This window comes from Diabrotica undecimpunctata, chromosome 1, assembly GCF_040954645.1.
Source record: "Diabrotica undecimpunctata isolate CICGRU chromosome 1, icDiaUnde3, whole genome shotgun sequence".
Lineage (NCBI taxonomy): Eukaryota > Metazoa > Arthropoda > Insecta > Coleoptera > Chrysomelidae > Diabrotica > Diabrotica undecimpunctata.
In genome coordinates this window covers 161,195,948-161,219,563 of record NC_092803.1, presented here as the reverse complement: position 1 = coordinate 161,219,563, position 23,616 = coordinate 161,195,948, and the positions used below count along the sequence as shown (strand labels likewise).

At 32.5% G+C, this 23,616-nt stretch overlaps 1 protein-coding gene across 1 annotated transcript; it reads right to left on the bottom strand.

The window, feature by feature from the left end:
- Positions 1–259: 259 nt before the first annotated feature.
- Vps53 (vacuolar protein sorting 53) lies at positions 260–18,153 on the bottom strand. Its single transcript, XM_072520348.1, has 9 exons — positions 17,988–18,153; positions 17,716–17,934; positions 17,288–17,654; positions 16,838–17,068; positions 9,301–9,609; positions 8,817–9,225; positions 4,782–4,940; positions 4,600–4,678; positions 260–4,202 (listed from the first exon to the last, which is right to left on the bottom strand). The coding sequence occupies exons 1-9, from the start codon at positions 18,069–18,071 to the stop codon at positions 3,684–3,686; spliced, it is 2,376 nt and encodes a 791-aa protein (XP_072376449.1). The 5' UTR covers positions 18,072–18,153; the 3' UTR covers positions 260–3,683.
- Between the last annotated feature and the right edge of the window lie 5,463 nt (positions 18,154–23,616).

The following is a 23,616-nucleotide window of genomic DNA, read 5'->3' as shown; positions in this document are numbered from 1 at the left end:
ACGTTGGCCCCAAAAACTTCACAGATGGAACTACTTTGTTATTTTAGAAATGTAGTTCAAATTAATCTGCTACTTAGACTAGAATGCATTGGTGTATCGGATCGGCATATGGACGAGCAGTACGGCAAGAGATGGGGGCTTGAGACTCGGTGTTACTCCTCTATAGATTCCTACCGGAAGAGATAGTACGCTTAAAAACCGGAGTATAGATATTTTTAACCAGTCAAAGGTAAGGGCACTTATCGGTAGTCTTTTTAGAAGTTTCAGATGAAACGACATAATTACTAATTTACATGGGAAATAAAATAACTGTAACTAAGTAATGGGTAATTAAAAGCTAATACTCTTATCAGCAATGAGAAATAATGAGTTTCTTAGATGGTTGGTGTACAACACAATTACAGAAAAATATTATATTTATGATATTAACAGGATAATTCATACATAATTCCATTTCCAACAGAAAATATTAATTTTTTGCTTAAACTGTAGGTTAATTATTTTTATAAAAATTTTTATTTACAATATCCTTTCGAGCTACATCACAGAATGTTTTCGGACTAAAAGTCCATTATCAGTGCAGTTACCAAGTATACACGAGTGAAGCCACTGAATATGTGGGTAATAGTGGTGTGCTTATCGGTCATTTTTAAACAATCGTTATAACCGTGGTAGTTATTTTCGGGTAACTGTTATTTTAAATAGTTACCAGTTATTTAATGAATTCAAGTCAAAGTCTGAGCAAGTTTTAGCTAAAATATTTTTGGCATATTCTAGAAAAATAAATGGGATTGTAATAATTTAAATAATAAAACATTATCGTCAGATTAAAAAATATATCGATTAGGTCAACAACTAACAATAAAATCGAGATGTTATTTATTGTTATTACATTATAATCATTTTTCTCCAACCGAATTGGGAGCTTAAAAAAAGTAGTTGTTGCACCTTTGTTGAACCAAGTCTGCTTCGTCTATCAGCCAACAATTGACGGGCTTTTGAAAATAAGCGTTCACAGGGCACCGATGTAGCAATAGCACAAGATTTTTCCGGAACCATCTTGCTAATCTAAGGGTAGTTGAATTTATTATCACGCCACCAGTTCAAAGATGTTTCCTGTCTCGGCAAAATATCTTCCAAATAACGTTGAATTGGATAATAGTTGCCATACCTTTGGGTTGATTCGCAGGAACTGTTTTTTCAAATGTTCTCTAAACTGAGATTTCATTATCATCTTCACTATTTTTCCGCTCCATTTCTTCCTCACGAGGGTGGTTTATTACGTATAAGTTTTGTTACGTATTCTGTAACTTTTTTTAATTGTCCCCATAGTTCTGGTTAAGGAACGCGATAATTTTGAATCGGGGATCCAAAAAGGTACATATAGCTAATGTTTGGCTATTTTTAATATGTTCAATCGTTCTCTTTATCGCCTCTCTTCATATTTATTTAATCGCCGTTCTCTCCGCGTTCTCTTTATATTTATTTAATCGCCTTTTTCCAACTTTTTTATAACTGTCCTAACAGTTTGTGAAAACGTTTAAAACCACAAATATCATAGAGGCCATATATATAGTATCTAAGGTATTACGTAAGAAGCTGTACTGTAATTTTCTCCACTTATTCATTTTATAACTTTTTCAAAGGGTTTTAACACCTGGCACAATTTATGGGATATTTTCCATTCCTCTGCCGTTAAAATTGGAAGATTCTGGTCAATTAATGCCATTGTACTTTTAATTACTTCCTCTAATTGGTTAAATCGGTCCAACATGTAAAAAACCGAGTTCCACCTAGTGGGTACTTCCTGTAGAAGTTTAAGGGCTGGCTCTCCGCTTTGTTTTTGGTAATTCATCAACTTCTCATTTGAAAAACAACTACGTTTAAAGTGACAACAATAGATTTTATTTTTTGGACAATATTACCAAATATTATCAACATCTAGAGAAGCTATAGAATGATTTACCACTAAATTTAATGAGTGGGAAAAACAGTCAAATTGCTTCCACTGTAGTCCTTTTTTTATCGCTCCAACTATATTGTTTCTGTTGTCAGAAACGACTAGAAATATTTAGCCAATAATGTCCCATTCATTCGCTATTTTCAGTATAGTTTGGCCTAAATTTGTGCTAGTGTGTTGACCGATAATTATGGAACATTTTAGTAAAATGGACTGGAGCTGAAAGTTGTCATCTAAAAGATGGGTTGTTACCGCTATATATGCTATATATACGACAGCAGTCGTATTGCTGTTCAATATCAACATTAGCATTATCTGTATCAATATTAACGTTATGATTGACTAGTCGAGTAACCGACTTGATATAAAAAATAACTGAATACCTGCTAACTTATTTTATTGGATAATTATTAGCGACTGTTATTTGTCAGTAAGCAGTTATTAATAACAGTTTCTATTATATCGTCACTTCTCTAGTAGGTAAAAACCCTTTAAATGATATTAGATTTGTCATTTATTATATCTTTACTGATAAATTCTTAAGATGTTAAAGTTTTAAACAGATTTACTTCATGGAAACGCAGAGGTTGCTCACCCTGAGACGTAGTCTCTAAATGATCCTACCTAGACTTGCTATACTACCTACGTCTCGGTCAGCAACCCCAATTGGGAGTCTTGCGTTGCCATGCAGCAAATATGTTTAAAACTTTAACATCATACGAATTTATCGGCGTTTTTACTCACATTTTTAGTAGCTTCAGTCATGTATACTTGGTAACTGCACTGATGATGAACTTGTTTATCCAAAAAGATTTTGTGATATAGCCCGAAAGGGCCTTTTTTAGATATTTACCTATACATTTTATTCTTTAAATAAAAAATTTTGTGATTTATGATATACAGCCAAATACAGGAATTTCATTTTCCTTGAGAATTATTTTTATGTATTGAGATACGGAATGTTAACGTATATTTAACTTATTTTAATTTTTTATGAATCACCCTGTATAAATAGAAGAAATTATTAGGAAGTATTCCTAACTTTTCACAATTTTTACCTTTCTAAAAACATATTGCACCTTTGCAAGTTAAAACTGTGAAGGAGATCCAGATACAGGAGGAAGTAGAACTGAGTAGATTGGATGAATTTAAGGGCAAGAGTGAAACAATTTCCATAAGATCACTTTAAACCACGTTTAGAATGTTATGGGCAATGGATGGACGTAAATAATTATCGAATAGAGTCTAGGAAAGATCAAAAATGAAGGCTAAGAAGCAGCCATAAATTGTTTGTATCAAATTTATAGCAGGATCAATTGGAATATTAAAGAATTTCGATATTCAGTAGTGGACATTAAAGGATCATTTGCCGTTAATCATGTTGAACCTTGTAAATTGAGAAATTAACATGAAAAATCAATGAATCGTCATTTATTTTCATGTCCAATGAGAGAATAAAATATTTTAGTAAGAGATAATTTGGATATTGGGTCCTTGCTTGGGAATCTCCAGTAAGTACTTTCGAGTAACTAAACAAAAAGAAGAAGAATGATAAAACGTTTTCAAGGTTTTAGAGAAAACTGTAAACCATCGTCCGTTTAGTATCCAGTCAATTTGCATTTCAACATTCATTCTACAAAAATTCCACGTAACACACAGTTAACTTAAATTGCACACTTTTCATAATCTCTCTCACAAATGTGGCGTCAACATGATCCAACCTCTACTTATAGCTTTTAAAAATATCCGACAACACTACCTGATCCTGTCTCTTCACAGTCTTCATATCCAACACTTTATGAAACTCCGGCAGTTGACTATCTGGCAACAATTTCTTATACTGCTCAACAAAGTTCTTCGAAGGTTCTATCGGTGTCATAACTACCTTCAAAATCATTTCTGCCCTTGTCATTCCTTTAGTGACCACCTTGATATACGCAGCTGGTGCCGGGCGATTTATCTGTGACGCAATGGACGGCAGGTTTAATAATACCGTTTTCAACATGTGTGTGTCTAACAGAAGCTGTTCCGCGCCCTCCGTGTTTATCGGTTTGCACTTGTAGATGTTTTGGATGAATTTGGGAATGAAACTGTTGGCAAATTTGATGCAGAACTGAGTGAAGTATTTACGAGATTGTGACAGGTTTTCTCGGATTATAGGAACGTTGGTTTTCAGATGGGTTGTTATGGCTGTGATGTATGAACTCTGGTCACCCACTGTGTCCACGTTTTGCCATTGTACCTAGAAAATTACGAAATTACATAATGTAATAATATCAATATACAGGTTGATCAAGTTTTGTGATAATGTCCGTTATTCTGTTATTGGAGGAGATACCAAAAAAAGTTATTTACAAAAATATAAGGTGGCTGTAAGCTTCAAATTTTGAAATTAGTTACAAATATACAGTTTTAAATAAACACCCTGTATTTTATTTTAAATTCGCATCACTTCCCCGTTACAAGGATACAAAGTTGTTTTGTTTTATACAGGGTATTTAAAAAGTTATAAATAAATTTCAGTGAAACGATTTTCATCTCCCTATATGATTGAAAAGTGGTACAAAAGCAACGACCTATTGTAGCAGTAGCAGAAGGATATAATTAAACTATTACAATATAAGAAAAATTTGGCTTACCTTACTCATTGCTGTCAATGCAGGTTCACATGAATTTTCCAAATCCTGTACCAAAATTTGAATACAGCTAGATATAACTCTGAAAATAAAATAAATCGGATTCATGATTTAAAAACATAAAACATGTCACATAAGATAAAACGGAAGAACTATATTAACATCAATATAAATTTAAAACTCACTTGTGGAAATTATCCTGTTCTTTGGTTAAATCAACTTGATCTACTAAAGTGGGCTCTATCTTTTCCTTCAGTTTATCTTCCAGTTGTTGTGTAGTGTCTAAACAATATTCAGCAGTAGTTAGGATGCAACATATCTTGGTTTGCTCGTCTTTAGTAAACCTAATACAAAGAAATTCTAAAATAATATCTTTTAAACTAACTCATTTAAGAATCAATGCAATGAAAATTCTGAATAAAATACTATATATATATATATATATATATATATATATATATATATATATATATATATATAAATATATATATATATATATATATATATATATATATATATATATATATTTCGGTGTTTTGGGTGTTTTTCTGGAATCTCGTGCGCTAATTCGGCTTCGTGTTTTCGCTGGCTATCTCTAGAACAGATGTTTGTATTATATAAACTGCTCGGCGTCCTTTGAATAGACAGTAATTAGACAAGTTTTTTTGTAAGCGATAATTATTAGGGTATTTTTAATTATCAATGAGATATTTGTTATTTAGCGGGTTTTTGTAGTTGAGTGATTTAAATAAAGTTAAACTAAGTTTACTTCACTTAATTCTTGAACCCAAATTAGAATGTAAAAATATTATATGTTATGTGTTGTTTTTTTTTGTTTACTTTTAGAGTCGGCGTACAACACTGAGTGTGCAAAATATTTGACAAGTTATCCAGGTAACAAAACAACTCCTAATGGATTTGCTAAACTACTTAATCTTGCCTGCTGTACAGTATAGACAGCAGAGACACAGCGAACAGCACACATTGGACGAACCGCGTTCGTACAATGTATGTACCGACAAAACTGTGTTGGTACCCAACAAAACGTTGGGAGTTTTCCGTTGGCCGTCGGTTTTTGCGTACACATCAAAGGGATTGGCGCCAATACTGGTATTGCCGTTGATGCCGACCACACATTGGCGCTACAGCAGTGTTCCAATCGGCGTATAATTATGCGATTTGCGCATAATTTAGTCATTGGCGTGTAATTATCGCATCCTGCATAAAATTACCTAATTTTGCACAATCTAGCAAAGCAAAAGAAAATAAACCAATGACAAGCCACAGGTTATAAAAAGAGTCCTCGTCTTCTTTTTTCTTTTAAAACGTTTGTGCTACCATTTTACAAAGTATTCTTTTTAGAAAATTAAATTTACTTTGTTGAAAAAAAATTCCATTCCATGGCGGCATTAAAAAACAAAAGTACAATATGTAAAAATCGATCTTCGGCCACCTGAGCCACCTCCGTTGAGTAGTTTAGGATTAACACTCCGATACACGACGGTGGTGTATCAAAACGGGGTTTATGCTCAAAAGGATATTTCTTACATAACAGTGCCGCACCCAGGTTGGGTTTTGGGGGTTAAACCACCAGGGCACTATTCCGACACTGTTACTCACAAATTTTAAGGACTCAAAATGGAGGTAGCATAGAAAAATTTCGGTACCCAACCAAAACCACCCCACAGGAAAATTCTAGGTGCGCCACTGTTACATAATAATATATACATATCTGGTTTTTTCAGTACCTTTCAGACCCAAAAAAAATGTACTGTACTACTAGCGATATAACTTGGCTCGATATTTTGAATAGGAAATGCAGGCTCTTAAAACAGTCTCCTGTGACAAGAAATCGGAGTGTTACAGATAAACGTACTTTAGCAGGTATTGCTTCTCTCCATCGCGTATCTTTCGTCTTGATTTTTGGTTCAATTAGCTGGAGAAGACTTTCAAAATCGGTCGATGACAATCGACAGAAGTTATCAAATTCTCCTGAAGGTTCTCGCAACAAGTTACTCAATAATTGACGTCCATCATATCTAAAATATTGAATAGGTATACCTAAATTGTTTTGTGCTACCAAATAAGACCCCATTAGATAACCAGTATCCAAAGCAGTACTTACTGATTTCTACTTTATGAATTGTTGTCATCCACCATCTTCTTCGACGAGGCCTTCGCCTTTTTTGTAGCAAAATATAATCATATGCACTCATTATCACGACAGTCCCAGTCGCTACAATTTTCATGTCGGACATGTTGACGATGGCTCTAGAGGGAACAGACTGATATCGCCTCAATAGTCAACGCAATGTGTGGATGCCTCATCGAACGTGGGAGCACAGTTGACCGAACGTTAGCTGTAACATTGGCGCAAACATTGGATCCCATGTGTGGAGCCGGCCTTATAAAATAACATTCTTTTAACACTCGAAAAGCCGCAACAATGTTGATCGAATGATAAGTAAAAAAGAACGAGACTACTCCTAAAGTAAATAACACTCCTAGACACACATGAGAGAATAAACGTATTTCGTTCACAGAAATCATTCCCATTTCTACTTGCTCTAATGGAAATAGACGGAATCCGCAAAGGATTTTAATAGCCGAAGTCATATAATACTCAATAATTTTCACTTCAACGCTATTGAAGGACGAATTAAAAAAAAAAAGAAAAACTAAAAATAATGGGACAACACTAGGAAATGTTGATATCGACTAAAAACAGGTTTTTAAGAGCGAAGAATCCACAGAACGACAAAATATAAATGCTCACAATCGTCCGTTGACTCCAATGTATTAACCAGGTTTTCATAAAATGTAGATGAGAGTGCTTTATTTTTAATACATCCAAACAGGATGTGATTAACATCACACTGGGAAATAGTATCGCACGAACACTTTCCTGATTCTATAATGTTTAACCTATCCAGGTGAGCAAGAACAGCACCGTGACTAGTTTTAATCTTGTGATAGCTGCTGCTGATTGTTTGGATATGTTATAATGGAATATGTGTGATAATTCTAGCAACTCTGTGTGATTTCAAGAATAAACTTTTATATTTAATTAGAGAACTAGAATAATCTGGGACACTTTGTAGTAAAGATGTGTCTTTATTCCCCCTTGTCTACTTATCATTGAAAAGAACCTGCCTCCGGTAACCTTTGCATTATATGTGGGAAATTCGACAGAAACGACAAAATTTGGATGCGTTGTGTAATATTTCGTCAATGGCCACATAAATTATGTGCTAATGTAGTAAACGTTAGTAAACGTGTATAACCGGCATTTCATGAGCCAGCCGTATATAAATGCTCTCCAGACGCGCAATATTAAAGTCTTTCGTAATGTCCAGGACAGGATTTAGGGCATGATAATTATAACTTAAAAAAATTTGCTTGTAATTATATGTGATTTTTAAAAAATTTATTTCGCATTTAAAATGTGACAACTTAACTTATATCCCGGATAAGTTTATTTGTATATCAGTTTTTTTTAATAAGTCCTTTCGTCTGTTTTCTTTTTTCCTCTAGTCTTACTTTTCATTCTTTCAACATTTCTCCAGTGGTCCGCCTTATTCTCTGTTAGTTTTTTTTATTACTTCTTTTAAAAAACATAACCTTAAGTTAGTAGTAGATCTAAGTGCAATGGCGGATGTAGACATTTGCCTTGGAAGGGGGGGGGGGAGGACTTCCAATGAACACTAACCAAAAGACATAAAAAAATAATAAACTCAAACTACATAAAAGATATAAAAATAAGTTATATGCATTATGTTCCCTTATTTTTTCCCAACTAGCGGGTGTATTGGGTTGAATTTGTTCATGTCAGTCATTATATCTTTGTTTTTTGACCTTATTGGGGCGGGAAATTTCCTTATTTCCTCCCGGTGTATCCGCCACTGTTTAAGAGGGAAATTAAACCATCCCAACGATTGAATTTGTAAAGGGAGGTATTTGTAAGAGATTGATTTTCTAAGAATTGATTATTGATATTGAAGAATAACATTTTCTTTTTGTTACTTTTGTATTTCGGTGTTAAATTTGACAAATTTGTAAAATGCACAAGTTTTTGTAAAACGTTCTTTTTAAAATAGATGTTCATTGAGCCATCTACAGTTTAATATTACTACAGAGCATAATTTGAACTAGGATCGACTCAAATTACTTTGTAGTGGAGGAAAAAGTGATAAAACATTAAAACATATCTTCACACTTACCTGGTCAATTCTCCTTCCTTTAATAAAGACGAAAAATTCTGTATTAACCCTGATGTAGATATTTTCTGCAAATCCTTAGTAAAGTTTTGCACAGATGTACCCAAACTTTGTGGCTCAATTTTCGGCAAATTACTCAAAAGTAGCTTCTCAGCATATTCGTGTAGATACTTTTGGAAAGTTTTGGTTAAATTCAACATAGTGTGGCCTTTGTCCAGTTGATTGCACTGGATCATACTTTTTTTGTAGAAAACGAACAAATCCGGACAACTGGGTAGAATTGACGCTTGAGTCTCTGTGGCTTCTGTTGGTTTACTTTGTTTTTGATCCAAAACGAAACGTTCTATGAGGTCGGCGAGGTTTCTGTCGACGCTTTCGATATAGATTTCTAAATGGGGAATGAAACATTTGCCTAGAAATAATAAAAAAGTTAATAGATGCGTCACTAGAACTTATTAGATACTAACAATCAAGTAAAAAATATTACCTATTAATCCATGAAAAGCTGAGGAATTAATATCGCCATCTTTATCTTCACTTTTTGATTCGTTTAATTCTTTTTTATTTTCTGCAGTTTCCTTGGAGGGTTCGCTATTTTCAGACAATGTTACACCAGTAAACCTTCTGGCTAAAAGACCTTCAAATGCCGATGTTTTCTGAATAGCATAAAGCAACAATTTTACATCTATTTCATTTTTTCTCTTCACCATGATTTTAGCTAGCTCTTCCCTTGTGTTGTGACAAAACTGGACTGCTATTCGTTCGGATACTTCCCAATGTTGTGGGAACATATTGCCTATAAAATAGAGATATGCTTTATTGTCACTGAAAATTGTACAATTTTATGAAAAAAGCTTACAAAAAGTCAAAAAATAACAATAAAAATTCAAATTTGCTAAAATTACATAAATCGTCAATATCACAAAATAAAAGATAATCAAATATACAATCGATTGCAAATCGCATAATAAAACCTTACGAATAAGTTTAAGTTGCTGCATGTGATACCCAAATATATATAAAAATACTTTATGTATCTAAACATACTGTAATTTCTTAGTTATTCGTTAAGAAACTCTTCCACTGAACAATAGAGTCTTTCAGATAGATAGGCTTTTATCAATTTACAGAACTTAAGGAAAGTTGTTGATTTAAGTTGCAAAGAGAGATTGGTTGTATAATTTTTTTGCCGAATATAGATTTCTTTACTAATTCAGTGGTATTCACTAAATAGGGAAGAGTTAAAATCCCGTGATTTTTGAAGTAGCTTCTGCAATGTGTTATTTTACTGAGACCAAAAAGATACCGTATTGCGCATTTTTGTAATTTAAAAATAACATCAGATTGGGCAGCAATACTAGAACGCCAAAAAGGCTATATCAAAGATGAGACTCAAACAAAGAAAAATATGTTATTTTGGAAGATGCTAAATTGATTTCCTTCGAAACAGATCTTATTGCACAGCAGGATGAGGCTAGTTTCTTACTTAACAAATCAATATGAAGGGATCATTTAAGGTTGCTGACTATAAAAATACTAAGAAATTTTACAGAATCAATTATACTGATCTGGCTGTTATTAAGAAGCAAGGGTTGAAGAGCTCCTTTATAGGATAATGCTACTGTCTTATTCACGTTAAAAGAGAGTAAATTAGGGTCGGCCCAGGTTTTTATTTTAAGTAGATCAGAAGTTATAATTGCATGAAGAGTTGCAATACTAGAGTTCCTCCAGGTAATAGTGGTATCATCAGCAAAAAGAACAATTTTTCCATCGATTTTTAAGTTAGTGATGTCATTTATAAAGATAAGGAAAAGTAGAGGACCCAGTATTGAACCTTGTGGTACTCCACATACAATGCTTTTGTGATTAGAGTCAGTATCATTTGTTCTAACTAGTTGTTTAATATTCCTCAAGTAAGATTGAAACCAATTCAAAGGAATACCTCGAATTCCGTAGAAATTTAGTTTTTTATCAAAATGTCATGATTTACACAATCAAAAGCTTTGGCATAGTCACAGAAACAGTGGCAGTATAAAGAGTATTGTTTGGTGCTTGATAGACCACATGTAGTACAGAAAACAAAGTTCGCTGCTACATTTATTAGATAAAAAGCCAAACTGACTTTGTGATAAAATGTTATCAACGAGGAAGGAGATAAGTCAGGCTTTTATAAGTCTCTCGATAATTTTGGATAGGACCGGTAATAAGGCAATAGGTCTATAGTTGCAGACATTAGATTTTTCACCACCCTTATGAAGAGGAATAATAACAACGGCTGTATTTAGGAACTTGACTTTGTGATAAAATGTTATCAACGAGGAAGGAGATAAGTCAGGCTTTTATAAGTCTCTCGATAATTTTGGATAGGACCGGTAATAAGGCAATAGGTCTATAGTTGCAGACATTAGATTTTTCACCACCCTTATGAAGAGGAATAATAACAACGGCTGTATTTAGGAACTCTGGAAATATACCTTTTAAAAAGGAATCGTTAATTAATAAGACCAGGACTTCTAACACATTTTTTGGGAGATTTAAGAAAATTTTTATGGATAATCCATATGTACTACAGGAAGACTTGTTTTTGATTCTACTGATTGTTTGTATCAGTTCAGATTTATCAACTTGTTCTATAAAGAATGAATTCAAGGCCTTAGTATGTATTTAGATTTTCAGGGTTTGGAAGAGAAAATTTTTGAGCTGTATTGGTTTTATTTCGAAGATCGTTTATTATGGACCAAGTTTCTCTTGCAACATTTTTAGAGCTTCCCAGACGATTCTAATAGTACATTTTTTAGGTGTTTTGATAAGTTTTAGATAGGTTTCTCTGTACTTGGAGATATATTCAGTGACAAAGACGTTGGTAATAAATTTCTTGATGTACAGTAGTGAACGCATATTCTTGGCTGATATGCGGATACCCTTGGTAGTAGAGGGGTTTTTGATGTTTTGACTTAATTGTAATTAAAGGAAATGCCTTATTGAAAATACAGACAAGTTTATCTAAAAAATTACTGAAATTATAGTCCACGTCCACAGAGGGAAAGTGCCACTCACAAGTCAAGCATAAATTTTGGAATTTACGACAGTTCTTAGCGGCAAAAATCCTACCTAAACGTTGGGTTCTCGAGAATTGTTTGTTAAGAGTGTTAAACTTGGTATATACTGCTTTATGATCAGATAGTCCTGCATTAATATTGTAGGGCATACACTACGGGGTGAGAAATCTGACACAATATATAATCAATTATGGTAGATGTTTTAGTAATTCTTGTAGGAGAATTATTAACGTGCATTGTGAAACCATTGACCGAAGAGGGCCGATCGGACAACGAAGAAGAGGAAGACCGAGACTTAGGTACCAAGACAACCTAGAAAATTATTTGAAGTCTATCGGAATTAGAGCATGGAGAAAAGTTGCCAGAGACAGGGGCCAATGGAGGATTGTTCTGAAGAAGGCTTTGGCTCATAAAGAGCTGTAACGCCACTGATAATGATTGTGAAACCATATGATTCGAATATATTGACCAAGGATGATTGAGTAGCACAAGTAACAGCGTACTTAATATTCAAGTCACCGCATAGAATCTTCCTGCTTTTATTGGGCAGGTCGTCTAACAAATTTAACAGGTTCTGAAAATATAGTTCCGCGGAAGAATCAGGTGATCTATAAATGCAAAGAATGTATAAATTAAGATTCTTGTTATAAACCAATGAAAACTCAAAAAAGGATCCATTCAACAGAAAGTCAAATTTTGTTATAGGAGAGAAATCATTATTTGTAGAAAGAATTAGGGTGCCACCATGAGCTGAACTTGGACGACCATACCTAAAAGAATAAGCGTAATTTAAACTTAAAAAAAAAAACGATTATCATAAATGATTCGCAGCTATAAGATACTGAAGGATACACGTTGAAAAGAGAATCAAGAATATACTGAAAAGCGATAACAGTTCATGAAATTTGAGTTTTGGGGGTGCAAAATACGAAAAAAATAATGTTTTTATCCAAATTTGATGCCATCCCAATACCGAACCCTAAGCAATCTAGCGTGATTTTCAAATACAAACTCACCTGCGCCAGACATCCCGTAGACACGATGGTGTTACATCTCGGGATTGGGTAGCGCAATAGCCGCAGAACAAATATCAGCGTGAGATTCTCCGGTGAGTCAACGGTGATACAGCTGTTTGGTGATATACATAATGTGTATGTGTATTTTGGTCAACTAGAAAGAATGCCAGATAATCGAGCTGTAAAAGTAGTCCAGAGATGGAAGCCCCAAGGAAACAGAACAAGAGGAAGGCCACGTAAAATATGGATAGACAACGTAGAGAGGGATCTTAAAACCATGAACATCAGGCAGTGGCGAAGGAAAGTATCCGACAGGGCAGAATGGGAGAACATTGTTAAGCAGGCGAAGACTCACAAAGGGTTGTAGCGCCATTAGAAGAAGAAGTATGTGTATTTTGTGTTTGTGTGTGTGAGTATGTGTCATGTTCAATCAATAACTCTGCAGTCAATGACATAGCTGCAGTTCCTATCATGTTCTCATGACACTTTCATCCTAGTTCATCCTAGTCTATCTTAGAAAGGAGAACACTTTCATCTTAGTTCAACCTAGGACGGAGACCACCTCTTAACTAGTGTAAAGGCCCCTATTCATTTCAGTTTGGGAGACTCTTTTTGTATCAGTTTGGACTCTCATCCCCCTTTTATAAAAAAATTCGACAGTTATCCACGCCCACCATCCAGTCTTAATCTGATTAACATATTATCTAAATTATTGTGAGTACATTCTTATATTCTAAACCAAGTAAGTGACGTTGCTTTCACATTAAGAAGGTTTATTTAACAATATAGGAGATTGAATTTAATATTTAAAATCTTTTTTATAAATAATACATATTTCATTATTTTGATTATATTAATTAATTTTTTGTGTAGTCTTTATTTTAAACATGTTTAAATAGAGACACGGACTAACTAAATAATAAATTTTGTGTTCTTTGGACTATTTAACTAAATTTTCTCATTTGATTGTATGTTTTTTTTTATTTTCAACAAATATTCAATCCGATGCAAAGAGAATAGTTAAGACCGTTTTTTATGCGTATATAATTTAAGACCTTTTTCATATACAGCTGGTTCCTAAAAAAACTGATATGACTCTAAGCGTATTTTTTAGAAAATTGAGCAGCGTATTTTGAAGAATAAATACTCATTATTTACATACTGTTACTGTTACTGCCAAATCTTAAAATTTGTCAGATAACTTATTCTGTTCAACCACAAAAAATGGCTCCACATGCTAGCAAAGAACTAAAAGCAAGAATTGTAACGAAATTAGAAGATGGTTGGTCACTATCTGCCGTAGCGAACCATTTTAACGTAAGCAGAACAACAGTTTTTAATATTAATAAAAGATGAAGAGAACAAGAAACTCTCAAAAGAAAGCAAGGTTCTGGAAGAACAAAAATATTTACCGCTCATGAAGATCGTACGCTTTTGGAGAGATTAGAAAAGAATCCTTTTGAAGATGCGAAAACTGCAAGAATTATGTCACATTAACTCCGGCAAAAAAACAAGCTCTTACACTACAACAGAAGCAATCAAGACTTATATTTGCTTTAAACCATCAGCTACAAAATCAAAATTTATGGACAGAGTAATATTTACAGATGAGAAAATTTTTCCATCCTCTGAAAGGGTAAAATTGGGATGTATAGACCAGATAATAATAGATTTAGTTCTCTATATATTGATAGATATCGTGCAGCTGTTCATTTTAGCGCCAATATTTGGGGATGGATTTTATCTAGAGGAATGAGAATGGTATGGTGTATTGATGGCAGGTTTGTTGGGCAGAGTTATCTGAATATTCTAGAAAACCTCATGTTTCCCAGTGAAGAACAGTTGTATCCATACAATAATTTTATCCTCCAACAAGATAATTGTCCTGTTTACACTACAAATATAATAAACCAGTGTTAATAAAGTTAGTTCATTGACGTTTCAATTTTCACTTCGGAAATTGTTCTCAAAATACAAACATTAGTAAATAAATTAGAAATTACTAATGTTTGTATTTTGAGAACGATTTCCGAAGTGGAAATTGAAACGTCCATAAACTAACTTTAACCTTTAATAATTGTAGTTTATTCCCATTTAAATAGTAATTAATATATAAACATTTTTATTTTAAAATGTTATAACACAGTTTGCAACAATATATCCTTCTTATTCTCTAAGGGTGTTAAATACCTCCGTTTTGATTTCAGCATGTTTTTTGATTCTAAATAATTTCAGCATGTTTTTTTATTATTCCTGTACATATCAACCTTGTGTCTCAATGCGATAGAGTAGGTAGTTTTCAAGTTATGTATTTGCGTTCAAAGGTAATGTTTAAAATATGTAATCTTATTTTATTGCTAACATCCATGTCCCACGAGTCATAACTATGTCACTAATAAAGTTATACATTTAGTAGATTTAGTAACAATAAATAAATTTAATAAATTTTCAAAGTCTCCTCTTTTCATTTTGATACATTTTTGAATTATATTAGCAAAATGTCTCCTAACCTTGAGAAATATATGTTCAGTTGATTTCTAATAAAATTTGCGGCATTCTCTCTTTCTTTTGTGCCATAATTCTTACAATATAATTTAAAAAATAAAAAATTAAGAATTAAAAATAATTAAAAAATACAATTCTGGAAATTGAGTGAGACACCACTGTACCAAAAGTAAACCAAAATAAAGTATCTTTTGAGTATTTATTTAAACACAAGATATGCCTATTTCCAATTATTGCTATTTCTAATAATTACAAATTAAAAAACAAAACACAAAATGATGATTACCTAACCCAAATAACTGGTGTCAAAAATGTCATCCAGTCTTCCAATGAGAAGATGGAATGTAAGTTGGCAATTAGCCCCTCGTCTATAAACGAGCCCGCCCATAACCTGCAAAGACTAAGCAACAGTGCCTTCGACTCACATAGTATATTTGTTTGTGTTTATTTCTAAGTAAATTAGTTCACTATGTACGGTACACCTGGCAAGAATGTCCGCTTTTTCGTTCCGTTCTATACCAATATGCCCAGGCACCGAGAGAATTTGTTACTTTTTCTGATCTGAATCAGATTCTGAAGACAGTTCCAAACTTTGAAGTAAATAAGATTCGATTCCAGTGCATTTACTGCCGGCTGTTTATCAGATATAATTTTTAAAATCCTGTCCCTACAGTTCCTCTTAATTAGTTCCTGTGGACACATCTCTGTAGCATAAATTTGTGATTGGAAGGTAGTGGAGTCATTACCTAGGCTTTCACTAAGGTTTAGGCTTGATTTCTTAAGTATCCTTCAACTCCAACTTCTTGTATCATCTATTTGTACTCATTAAAAGTCATAAATGTTAATGATATTATTGTATACTAGTACCCACCACCACCAGAAAATCGCCATCTATACAAATTCTTATGACATTCAAGTCACAATTATACCAGGCTCATTCTTAGAAGAAATGCCATTGATAACATTCACAATATCACATATTTTATTCGATTATTACTTAGCACTCAATTGCTACCAAAAGCATTATCTTTATTATTTATGTAATTTAACTACAAATAAATGCATTTTTGCACACTCTAACCAAGATAAGTGACTCTGACTCACCACTGACACACACACCACAAAACATTGTTGCATTTTTTTTTAGTATCTTACTCTCGCGTAGAGAGAGATTGTCTACCGTAATTCTGCGCTGACTATACCCAGATATAGACCAGATAGACCATTAACATAAAAACATGGTAATATAGTTTTTATTATAACGTAATACAGGGAAATTGGAATAATTTATTATAAAATATTTCGGGAAAAGTTTAATTATGTCATATAATTAATAAAATATTTTTATTATAGATATTTAGAAGTTAAAAATAGTTTTATTGTACTTCTAACTGTCTTTAAATAAAGTTTACATCAACAATATGTAAATTTAATGTTATCTTACCCAGCCTATCTTCAAACTCCAACAAATGTTTCTTTATCCATGCATATCTCTTATCTATTTTATCGAGCCAAGCTGTATCTTCCGTTTCTTCAAATAGATGACTATATTCTTGCAGTTGTAAGTTCACAAACCATTTCAGCAGTTCTTTTTTAACTCTTGGATCCAAAATTGACAAAACTAAACAAGCCTGAGCTAGTTGTTTGTTGGGAAGAACAACTTTTGTATTTGTACCTAAAAAAGTTGTGTGGAATAGAAAAATACAAAATATTAACAATATTAAATTATAAATGATGGCACGAAAGGTTACATCTTATTAAATACTTTACATTACCAAAACTAATATATTTGTTTAAAAAACACGTATTAGACAACACAATCAACGGAAGATAAAAATGACCTTCTGATCTTAATTCTCAGAAAAATTGATAAAAAAATCTATTATATTTTTACCTGAAAAGGCTTCTTTAAAATCATGTGTTATCTGATCAGCCAATTCCAAATGTATGGATTTCACTTGGTCACTTAAACTTTTCACTTGTGGTATGTTGGAATAGTTTTCAAAGTGAGTCATAACTTCGCTAATAGCTTGAAGAGGCAGGACAATTTCCCCATAAAATCTTCTTTGTGTGAGAGACTTAAGTGTATCAACTCCTCCTACTAGCATATGTAAGTGATTCAGGGTAGTTATGGCTAGCGTTAGATTCCTTTTAGCTGAATCTAACTGTTTGATGTCTCTGGTTATTTCACGAACCATCTCTTCAGATTTTTCTGCTTGTTGTTTAATATCTGTGATGTGAGTAAAGAGCAGTCTTATAACCTATAAAATATATTTTATTTATTTTTATAGTTATAGTTATATAAAGAAAATCACAACTCACCTTTTGTGCTTCTTCTAAAGCTTGCTTTCCTTCCTCGCTAGCTGTAATTTGTCCCCGAACTACAGTACTTATTTCATTATCTATTGCATTTATTTTATTTTCTACCTTTACAACTACTTCGTCTATATTTGAAAGAGACTGCTCCGTTGGAAATAAAGAATTAATATAGTCAATACTGTTAAAATCTGGCTCGTCAAGGGGATCTTTACTTGAAAATACCTTAAAAAATATAATTTTAAAAGAAGTGAAAAATAAAACCATATATAAAATACCTCTTCAATTGCCTTTTGAACTAAGGGTGGGAATGTAATAAATACAGTTTGGTTGTCGCCCTCAATATCGTCTTCTAAATCCATATTTTGAATTTTAATTTTTTAATTAAATTTTATATTAATATGACAAATACATATATGTATAAACAGAGAAGGTGAATGTCAGAATCCAATCATAATCAGCTGTTAATGACAATAGACTATTCATTTCTAACGAAAGAAGTCGAGTACACATAAGCGCTTTCATGAAGTTTTAAAAAAGGCACAAATAGACATATTAAAATGTACTTCATATACAATTCTAAAATCAGTGTTGTTTATTTCAAAAATAGGGATATGATATTTGTATTTATTACATTAATTTTATTTTCATAATTTACTGAATTGCAAAATAGCAGTATTGGCTTTGATTTAGTACATTAAATTTTTCCCCGCCATATTTAATTAAATTATGGGTTTTATGATCTCGGCGTGTGGTTTTCAATGTTGCCAAACTCGTATATTTGCTAATTTTCATTTGGACGCCACGCTACGCATGCGTACTTTGCCCGTTCTTTGTTTCTTGCCTATTTGAAAAATCCGTTACCCGTTCCAGCTTGACGCTTGCTTGAGCTTGGTCATTCTTTCTGTGGATTTCATCGAGTGAGGAGGTCTTTGTTGGTGTGTTCTTGACTACCCAAGCCAAGCTAAAATCTGCAAACAAGTTTTCATTTTACCCTTTTTGTATAAATAGGTAAGTTATAACTATACTATTAATTTAATTAATTGTTTTATAAATAGATGAGAAGTTGTAATGTATTATCGATTTTTTTGTATAATTTATTGATTTTATTAGTAGCTACTTTAATGTGGATTAATTTAGTTTCTTTTGCATTCTGTTGCAGATATCAAAATGTCTGACGAGGAAGTTCAAACCAAAAAAGGCCGCAAAGCAGCAGCTGAAGCAACCAAACGTACCAAAAAGGTATTTTTTTTACATATTTTTGCATATATATTTGTTATCATTACAGCTCAATAATTACGAAAAAAGTTATTGATAATTTTATTTGTGAGTCCTAATAGGCCTTGGGATGATGCCGCCAAAAAGGCGGCAAGATGACGCTGTATATACAAGCCGGTTTTTTGCAAGGTGTCATCTCAATATCCTTGGAAGTAAAATTTTAATAAAAGCTGCTTTTTCTGTGAATATTAATCGTACTGTATTAAAATAGTTACTACTATTATTAAAATAATTACCGTATTTTTGTAAGCATCTTGTTTTGGTGGGAAGCCTGTTTGGCTCCATTTTGTAAATGTCTGCCAAATTTTCTTCAAATATATCTTTAATGTGTTCCTATGATTAAGTATTCTTATGTGGAAAATCTCATTTTTTAATTTCAAGGAAATATACATTTTTTATAAAGTTTTTTGAAATATAAATATTTGTCTGGAATAGCCTAATTTTTTAAAGGGGTTCTTCAATTTTAACTCCCATTATGTATTTTTATTTTTTTTTTACAAAATATCGATTGTGTCAGAGTAATGCATGTTATTTTGTATCAACAACCAGGAAAAATGTTTTTGTTCATTAAATTCATGTCAAAATTTGAATTATATAAATATAATTTATTTCAGTTTGTATTTGAAATATTCTAAGTGTAACTTTTTATTTCAGGATGCAAAAGCTGAAGTTGAAGATGCCCCAGTAGCTAAGAGAGGCAGGGGAAGGCCAAAGGGAACCGCAAAGAAAGCTGAGAAGAAGGAAACTAAAGCTAAATCCAATGGAGGTAAATATATTGTTTCCTAACTATTTTTTTTTACAAATGAGACTTTGTATTAAGATGTTTACTCAACTTCATAACCATTTTTGGTTCTATAAAGATTTAGTAATATTTTTTTATTAATAATATATAATATAATAATTAATTTAGTTTGTTTTCCTATCTGTTTGGAATATTGATTTTTCATCAATGTGCTAGTTTACTTATATTTTTATTGGGAACACTTATCAAAAATAAAGTTTCTTTATTATCTATCTATCACATGCTTACTGTATAGTCTTTGGTATACATAATTCTGGTTGGTTAAATGTACTTCAATTTGTTTACTAAAATTCTAGCTTAGTTTACTAAACCTTTGTATCAAAGTGGATGGTATTTACATAGAGGTACTATTTTGTAATTCACTAACTAGAAATATCTTCAGAAAGTGTTCCATACCAAAAGTAAACTAATAAAAATAGGTGTAATAAATAAACTACTGCATTTTAAGTGATGAAACATTAGTTTTTGTTTTTTCATCTCTTCACTGTATTTATATTTTGTTTTATTTTTATTTCAGTGAGCAAGCGTGGTAGGAGGAAAAAGGAAGAGAAGGAGGAATCAGCAGATGAAGAAAATGGAGACAAAAGCAGTGAAAATGAAGAAGAGGAAGAAGATGATGAATAATTGTTTGAATACATTTCCTTTGCTTTTAAACTATTTTTTATACTTAATGCTTAAAATTAACATGTTTACTTTCAGTATCAATACTTTTAGGTTTATTTAATATTACACTGAAATACTTAATTTTTGACTGATGAGTTTGGTATTAGTAGGAATCCAATTCCAGGAAAATGTTAAGTTGCAATAGCGTCTCATTATTTATTTTTAGTGTTTTAACTCATATTTATATATCAACAGATCACGTAAGTTACTCACACTGGATGTATTTCCGGAATTGGTGTATTTAGGTACTCGTTTAGTACTTTAGACTGAAATAAATTTTGTATATATATTTTTGTGCATTATTTACTTTACCTTTAGTTATAAATGGAAAGCTGAACATTCAATATCTACGATTTATGTAAATTATTACATCTAAATATCTTTATTTTATGCCATAATTCTCTTCATTCATATGTAGTGTCTGTTGAGTGAGTGACTCCTCTGAGTGGAATATTACATGTTTTAAATTGCGTGGTACTGTTATATTAAATTGTAAAGTAGGCACTGAAGGTCATCTTCATGTTCTACCGCGATTATTCATTGTAGGGGATCTCAAAGCTTGGTTTCTCACTTTGTAGGCAGTGTTGGTTCTACTAATGCTTTATATTATCTTGTCCATGATCATGTGTAAAATCTTTGGACTGATTCCTAACATTTGAAGTGAATACTTCTTATCGCTCGGTATGATGTTTGGATGGGACCAAAATCCTATTTAGATGGATGTAACAACCTTGTGGTATACTGTAGTATACATAAATATATAAACTTATAATTTTATATAATATATTTTTTACTTGACATCGATTTTAAAATTAAGTATTTTAATTAAATAAAATTAACATAAACATTATTTTAAAAATTTTATAGTCATTTATGGATAATTATATACAAATGGAAAGTTTTTAATGAAAGTGAATTAATATACCCTTCCATTATTCATGATTCTTTTTAGAATATAATGATATCATTATATTCTCAAATAATATGATGATAATGAATCAAAATTAAATATTTGAACATAAATACAAGATAATGAAAATGCATATGATGACTAAATTCTGTATATTTAACAAATTTTAAAAATTACTAAAATCATTAAATGAAATTTTTAAAGAAAAAAAGAAATATTTTTAAATTGTAAAGACCTTAAATTTGTATTGTGTTCCTTTGTTATTTGGCTGTTATATTCTAATTGGGTTAGTAAAGTACCAATGATTTCTTTTTTGCATAATAAAAATCAAAACAGCTGATTCACTGGTATTGTCAGGAACTGGCTGTCTTAGATTATAATAGCTCAATAAAAATAATGATCATAGATATCATTTATTATTGCGTATTAACACATAACAAAAATAAATGCACATAGCAAAATCATTCAAATATTATTTTACCATATCTCAGCTTTTCAAACTTTTCAAGTTTTTCCACAATGTCATGTTTACTGATGAAAGTCATGTCATTTACTTCTGGGAAAATAAAAAATATGTGCCTTCGACCTGTATATGAATGAATAAACTTTACTGAAATAGAGGTCTTCCTCAGTTCAACCACTTCGGCCGGAAAATTCTTTGCTTTTTCATTTGAAACTGTCACATATGTTAATTTGTTGCAGTAGATCTTAGAGGCTAAAGCCTTTGGGTAGGATATCTTCAACTTCGCTGTCATTGAAGTGCATTGAGTTGCTGTCTTTAGACTCCTGACATAAATCACTCTAATTTGGACAGTCCACATCAGAATTAGATGAATCAAATACTTTTGTTTTGACACAATTCCCAACTTTTTTCAAGGTTTGTTTTCGTTATTTCAGTTTTAAACGCTCTTTACGTTTTTCTTCTTTTCTAGCTCAATGCATCTTTCTGGCGTTATTTGGTTCTGCTTCTGAAAAATTAGTCAGCGTTGTAACATCGTGAAACGTTACAGCTTGTACACTATGAGATGGTGACATTTGCAGCCACCTTCTCAGATTCTAGAGGGAAATCATCTTTGGAGAGAATATTTTAGTTTATAGGATATATTCCAGTAGATGCAAATCCAGAGATTGGTTAAGCAAACGTGGCAACATTTGTGTATGATTTATTATTGAGTTTCGCAATCTTATTAACTATAATCTTTTCCATTGGATGGCTCTTTATGAAAAGATCACATTCCCTGTTGCTCGAGCTTTCTTTGCAATACTCATAAGCCTCTAGGGTGATGCCTACCATGGTTGTCTAAGATTAGTAAAACTAGTTCAATTTCACTGGAGTTGGTATCATTTTTAAAATGTTTTAACCACTGAATAAACAGTTCCTCATTAGTCCAGCCGTTTTGGAACGTTTGTAAAGAGATTCAGGTGGCCCATTCCCGTCACACAGCCGTTAAAGAAGATATTTATAGTCGTGCCTGCGATAAGTGAAACGATCATAGTAGAGCGGTTACAGGGAATTGTGGACGAAGGGACACCTGTTATGATGAAGCCTTGAAACCATGAAGACGAGGTTGGCCGAGGAATCATAATTGGAAAGGAATTGTTGACTTCGGCTAAAGAAATACCTGTGAGACTTATCAATGTCAATGACTACCCAGTGACCATCAAGAAAGAGACAAAAGTAGGAACTTGTGTACCTGTGACATCCATATTCCGTCAGACCATCCGTCTAGCCCATAATTACAAAGACAAATTCGACCAAATGGTTGCAGTTGCTGGACAGTCTCTAAATCAGATGGCGAAAAGGAAATTAAGGGAATTTCTTCGGCGGTATCGTGATATTTTCGTACCGAAAAGAGGAAAGACGGGAAGAACTATCGTTGTTAAGCATAAAATTGATACTGGTAATGCTAAGCCAATTCGTCAAACAGCTCGAAGAAGCTGAAACGATTGTTCAGGAAATGAAGAAAGACGGAGTGATAGAACCTTCTACGAGACCATGGGTCTCCGGTGGTCCTGGTTAAGAAGAAAGACGGAACGACGAGGTTCTGTGTGGATAACCGTTTGCTGAACAACGTTACCAAGAAAGATAGTTATCTTCTGTCTCGGATCGACGACACATTGACTGGAAGTAAAGTGTTTTCTACTTTGAATGTGAAGTCTGGATACTATCAGGTAGAAATGGACCCAGTAGATAAAGAGAAGACGGCCTTCACCACAGGATCTGGATTGTGGCAATTCAACGTTATGCCATTTG